Raw genomic sequence first — 6000 nt, 5'->3', positions numbered from 1 at the left:
AACGTACAGACTGAAATCGGGACTGTCCCTGTCACTTTAATCTTAACAGCGCAATATTTGACAAAGTTGCTTGAAACTTTATGATTGATTCCCTAACACTCCCAAACCCACGGGCCCCGCGACAGGTGCTCTTTTTTAATACCCGTCCGCGGTGTGTGTTTATTCCCAAACTCACTCACAGAATTCAACACGCGCCGATGTGCTGCCGATTCGGTTCGTGGCGCTTTCCTATTTAGCCCTCCGAACATGGAAGTGAGGAGCTGCGCGTCCCCGCTGCTGCAAAGCGCGCTCCCAGGACTCCCCTCCCCTCTCCTCATCCTGCACTGCAGGCTTCGGCGCCTGGGAGGCGGCAGAGAGTCCAACTTGGAAGAGAGAGAGAAACATTTTACCTTCTTTTCCTCTTACCCAAAATGCTCGAGTACGTTCAAGTGAGTATGGAGCGCGTTTGCTGCCATGTAACGACAGAATAACACGGCGGGGACAGGGGGGACAGGAAAGTGACATCGCCGTGTTAAGAGGAGAGCTCTGTTGCCTAAAAAGATGGCTGTGAAGGAGGAAGGAGAGGTTCTGCACGGGAAAATCAAGTGCCACGACGGGCTGGCCGGCGCGAGTGGCGCCGAGAGCTTCAGGAACGGCTACGTGAAGAGCTGCGTCACCCCCTTGAAGGAAGACCAGCAGCGGGGCTTCTTCCTCAACGCGTGCAGCTTTTGCAATGCGGATCCTCGGCGCGTCCGTGCCTCGGCTCTCTACTTGGGCGCCTTCGCACTTCTCCTGCTTTCGCTTGCGGTCTCCCGGAGCCTCGACGGCGGCCGGAGCTCCGCGCTGCTGCTCCTGCGGACTTTGCAGTCGTCTTTGCTGGGCTTGTCACAGTCCGTCAGCCCCCTGTTCAGCATCGCCTGTGCCTTTTTCTTCCTCACCTTCTACCTGAAAAGGACCAAGCGGGAAAGTTACCGATCGTGGCTGCTCTCGCTGCCGGCCTCGTGCTACTTGGGGGATTTCTTGCTTCTGCAGTTCTTGCGCTGGGGAGACGAGCAGCAGCAGATGCAAATGGTGGGCAGGCTGCTCTTTGTACTGGGCTGTGTGGGGCTGCTGACGCTCGTGCCCACTCTGAAGCTCAAGCACAGCGTCTTGATCCTGGTCTTCGCCAGTTTGGTTTGGCTCGTCTCCTTCACCAGCCTGGGCTGCTTGTCGCCGTCGCTGAGACCCCTCTGCGCCTGCCTGGCCGGAGTATTGGGCTCTGTCATGGCGCTATACTTTGACAATTATTTACCAAGGGAAGTGCCGCACAAGGTCTCCGGCGGAGAGGAGAAAGTGCCCGTCATCCGACCCAGGAGAAGGTCCAGCTGCGTGTCCCTGGGAGAAACTTCAACAAGTTACTACGGCAGCTGCAAGATGCCCAGGAGACCATCTTTGCCCTGCATTTCAAGAGAGCAGGTAGGTGGCGATTGGAAATGGCAGCGGTGCGGTGGCCGCGTTAAGAGGACGGGGTGCCGATTAAGTTTTTGGGGGGGGGCGCCTTGTGTATTTATTTATTTTTAATTTATTTGTTTTTTTTTTGTGTTTGCATGAACGAGCGAAAGAAAGAAAGAAACGCTGCCTCGTGTGCGCCAGTCGTCACCAGGCAGCCACCTCGCCGTTCAGTCGTCGCACTTTAGGCCGCTGCTGCTGTCGCCGTTACCGCGCGCGCGCTCGTGCCCAGGCGGCCAAACTTGTGCGCCTCAAAACGGCAGCCGAGCACCTCTGGACGGGACAGGACGGGCAGGCGAGCGAGGAGTCTCTGCGGCGCGGCATCGCCTCGACACGCACGTGCGCCGATTCCCACGAGGGAAGGACGCGCTTTTCGCTCGTGCCTCCCGCTCTCCGCGTTTCCAAATTAAAATCTCCTCCGCCGGGAGGACCGCTAACTGCCTTTGTATCGGTTCCCCCCGGAACGGTTTAGCACGGCTCGGCTCCCAGCTGGCTGATCGGACTGCGCCGTGTTCTTTTTCTTACTTCCCCAGGTGCGCCAAGGGGTCGGGTAGCGGCAGCGGGCTCTCGATGTTCGCTCGAATCCTTGTAAACTTCTCGGCCACGTGCATCAAAGAGTCTTTTGAAATCGCGGCACCGTTATTTAAATGTGTGTGTGCAAAGTGTAGCGAAGAGGTGTAGCAGGACCCCCGATTAGGGTCTCCTTGTGATGTTTACAGTTCTGGAAAGACGTCATGGCTGTCAGTGAGTTTATATAGCGCCTCCTGTGTTAGATGTTGAGGGTTTATGCCCCACCTGGGGTGTCATTGCTCAAGTTTCAATTCCAGGTGGGTCACAAACCCACATTATTTGCCTTTTTCTCATTAATTTATCATACATCATCAAATTTTAAGTTGAAGCAAAGACCACCCGGAATGGGACATAAACTCTGAATATCAGGCGTAGAAGTCCAGAGCTTCATGTTAGGCCACTGCACCACACCGACATGCCTAAAGTGGAGCAAAGACATCCCAGACAGAGCGCAGACCCACATTATCTGTCTTAATAGTCCAAAGTTTTACTTCTTATGCCACAATGCCTGTCTCTTTTATTTATTTATTTTTTTAACTCAAAATAAGTCCCAGATGGGACATGACTTCACATTTCATGGCATAGGAGGCCAGAGCCTCAACTATTAAGCCACTACACCACACTACCATCCCGAAATTTGAACTAAGGCACCCCTCCTTGGACATGAATCTCCATTATAAGTCTTAAGAGGACAAACCTTTTTTCTTTATGCTGCTACACCACAATGCCTCCCTAACATTTGAGGAAACACATCCCAGACAAGACATGGATTCACATTACCTGGCTTAATTAACCAAAGCCTTATCTGTTAAGCCACTGCATCTCACCAACTTGCCTAAATTTGAGCACAGACCACCCCGAATTGGACATAAATGCTTTACTTAAGCCACTGCACCACACTGACGTGCCTAAATTTGAGCAAAGACATCCCAGAGAGGGCCTGACCCCACATTATCTGTCTTAAGAATCCACAGCTTTACTTATTATGCCACAATGCCCATCATTTTTTTTTTTTTTTAATCAAAAGTAAGTCCCAGCTGGGACCTGAACTCGCGTCACGTGGCATAGGAGGCCAGAGCCTCAATTATTAAGCCACTACACCACACCACCATCCCGAAATTTGAACTAAGGCATCCCTCCTTGGACATGAATCTCCATTATAAGTCTTAAGAGGACAAACCTTTGTTCTTTATGCTGCTACACCACAATGCCGCCCTAACATTTGAGGAAACACATCCCAGACAAGACATGGATTCACATTACCTGGCTTAGTTAACCAAAGCCTTACCTGTTAAACCACTGCACCTAACCGACTTGCCTAAATTTGAACAAAGACATCCCAGACAGAGCTTGAACCCACATTATCTGTCTTAAGAGTCCAACCCTTTACTTATTATGCCATAATGCCCGTCGTTAATTTGTTTTACTCAAAATAATTCCCAGATGGGACGTGGAATTTGAGGAAAGGCACCCCAGGTTGGACATGAATCTCCATTACCAGAAGTCTGCACCACAATGTCTGTCTACATTTGAATGAAGACATCCCAGACACGAGACATGAATTCACCTTACCTGTATAAGCCACTGCACCTCACCAACTTGCCTAAATTTTAGCAAAGACATCCCAGAGAGAGCCTGACCCCACATTACCTGTCTTAAGAATCCACAGCTTTTATTATGCCACAATGGCCGTCATTAATTATTATTTTTTTTTAAACTCAAAGTAAGTCCTAGCTGGGACCGGAACTCGCATTACTTGGCATAGGATGCCAGAGCCTCGCCTATTAAGCCACTACACCACACCACCTTGTTGAAATTTGAGTAAAGACACCTCCGATGGGCCGTGAACTTCCATTACGAGTCTTAAGAGGTCCAAGCTTTATTCTTTTTAAGCTACTACAATACAATGCCTGTCTACATTTGAGGGAGGACATCCCAAGACACCCCAGATGCGACTTAAATTCACAATATCTGCCTTTGGCCTTACCTATTATGCCATATCATCATACCACCTGTCTAAATTTGAGCAAAGATGTCCCAGACAATACATGAATTCACCTTACCTGTCTTAGTAAACCAAAGCCTCGCCTATTGGATACTTTATTAACCCCAAGGGGAAATTCCCACACTCCAGCAGCAGCATACTGATAAAAACAATATTAAATTAAAGAGTGATAACAATGCAGGTATAACAGACAATAACTTTGAATAATGTTAACGTTTACCCCCGCGAGTCGCATAGTGTGGGGTCTCCTCAGTCTGTCAGTGGAGCAGGATGGTGACAGCACTGAAGCTGCTCCTCAGTCTGGAGATGATCCTGTTCAGTGGATTCTCCATGATTGACAGCAGTCTGCTCAGTGCCCGTCGCTCTGCCACGGAGGTCAAACTGCCCAGCTCCATGCCTACAATAGAGCCTGCCTTCCTCACCAGTTTGTCCAGGCGTGAGGCGCCCTTCATCTTTATGCTGGGACACCAGTACACCCTACAACTTGCCTAAAATTTGAGTATTGACATCCAAGAGGGAACATAGACACACATCACATGGCTTAGGCGGCTACAGCTTTACTTATTATGACACAACACTAAAATGCCCGTCCTATTTTGAGTATAAAAAAATAAATAAATAAATCTCCCAGTTGGGACTCAAATTTTAGGCAAGTCAGTGTGGTGTACTGGTTTAATAGGCAAGGCTTTGGTTTACTAAGACAGGTAAGGTGAATTCATGTCTTGTCTGGGACATCGTTGCTCAAATTTAGAGATGATATGGCTTAATAGGTAAGGCCTAAGGCAGATATTGTGAGTTTATGTCCCATCTGGGGTGTCTTTACTCACATTTGAGTTCCCGATGCGTCACAAGCCTACGTCTCCTGTCTTAGGAGGTCGATGCCTTTTTCTCATGAAGCTACAACACCACAATTCCCGTCTAAAGGTGAGCAAAGGCGTCCCTAATGGGAAATAAACTTTCAATATCTGACTTAGAAGGGCAGCACCTTAGCTGTTAAACCAGACACGCTGTCCAGATCTGACAAAAATCATCCCAGATGAGACTTGAATTTACCAGCCTCACCTACAGGGTGTCCCACAAATGCATACACACTTTGAATAATTATAAATAAAAGGTTTATTAAGTTTTATAGTTGTTTAATAAATCCATTGCCATGGGGTCTGGTGAATGCGAAGGCTACCTCTTCGCCCAATCCAATTCTTTGGCAGATTTTCGTCAGGGGGAATTAAACTGGTCCTCCTCTGGAATGCGTGGCATGACCGATTCCTGCAGCAAGTTCAAGTAAACGAGTTACAGTGTTATCTTAATAAACATTTTATTTATGATCCTTCAAAGTGTGTATACAGTTTTTTTTTTTTTTGGGGACACCCTGTATTAAGTCACAGTACCTCACCTTTTTATTCTTTCGGCTGCTCCCGTTAGGGGTCACCGCAGCGGATCATCTTCTTCCATATCTTCCTGTCTTCGTCATCTTTGTCATCACCTGCGTGTCCTCTCTCGGCACATCCACAAACCTCCTCTTAGGCCTTCCTCTTTTCCTCTTCCCTGGCAGCTCTATCCTTGGCACCCTTTCCTCATCATACCCAGCATCTCTCCTCTGCACATGTCCAAACCAATGCAATCTCGCCTCTGTGACTTCATCTCCCAACTGTCCCACCTGAGCTGACCCTCTAATGTCCTCATTTCTCATCCTGTCCATCCTCGTCACACCCAATGCAAATCTTGACATCTTTACCTCTGCCACCTCCAGCTCCGTCTCCAGCCCATATGACATAGCTGGTCTCACTACCGTCCTGTAGACCTTACTCTACCCATCTATCACAGATCACTCCAGACACTCTTCTCCACCCTGCCTGCACTCTCTTCTTCAACTCTCTTCCACAATCCCCATTACTCTGCACTGTTGATCCCAAGCATTTAAACTCATCCACCTTCATCATCTCTCCTCCCCTCATCCT

General features: G+C 48.8%; 1 protein-coding gene across 2 annotated transcripts in view; it reads left to right on the top strand.

Moving 5' to 3' along the window:
* Nucleotides 1-347: 347 nt before the first annotated feature.
* The window catches only part of pde3b (phosphodiesterase 3B), a 151489-nt gene continuing 145836 nt past the window's right edge, over nt 348-6000 (top strand). For both annotated transcript variants that reach the window (XM_039738851.1, XM_039738842.1), the window contains exon 1: nt 348-1434. In XM_039738851.1, the coding sequence (XP_039594785.1) occupies nt 541-1434 (894 nt within the window). In that variant the 5' untranslated portion in view covers nt 348-540. The remainder of the gene's footprint in view (nt 1435-6000) is intronic.

The sequence above is a fragment of the Polypterus senegalus genome, chromosome 1, assembly GCF_016835505.1.
Source record: "Polypterus senegalus isolate Bchr_013 chromosome 1, ASM1683550v1, whole genome shotgun sequence".
NCBI classification, from domain to species: Eukaryota; Metazoa; Chordata; class Cladistia; order Polypteriformes; family Polypteridae; genus Polypterus; species Polypterus senegalus.
This window is presented reverse-complemented; position numbering and strand designations above follow the sequence as displayed.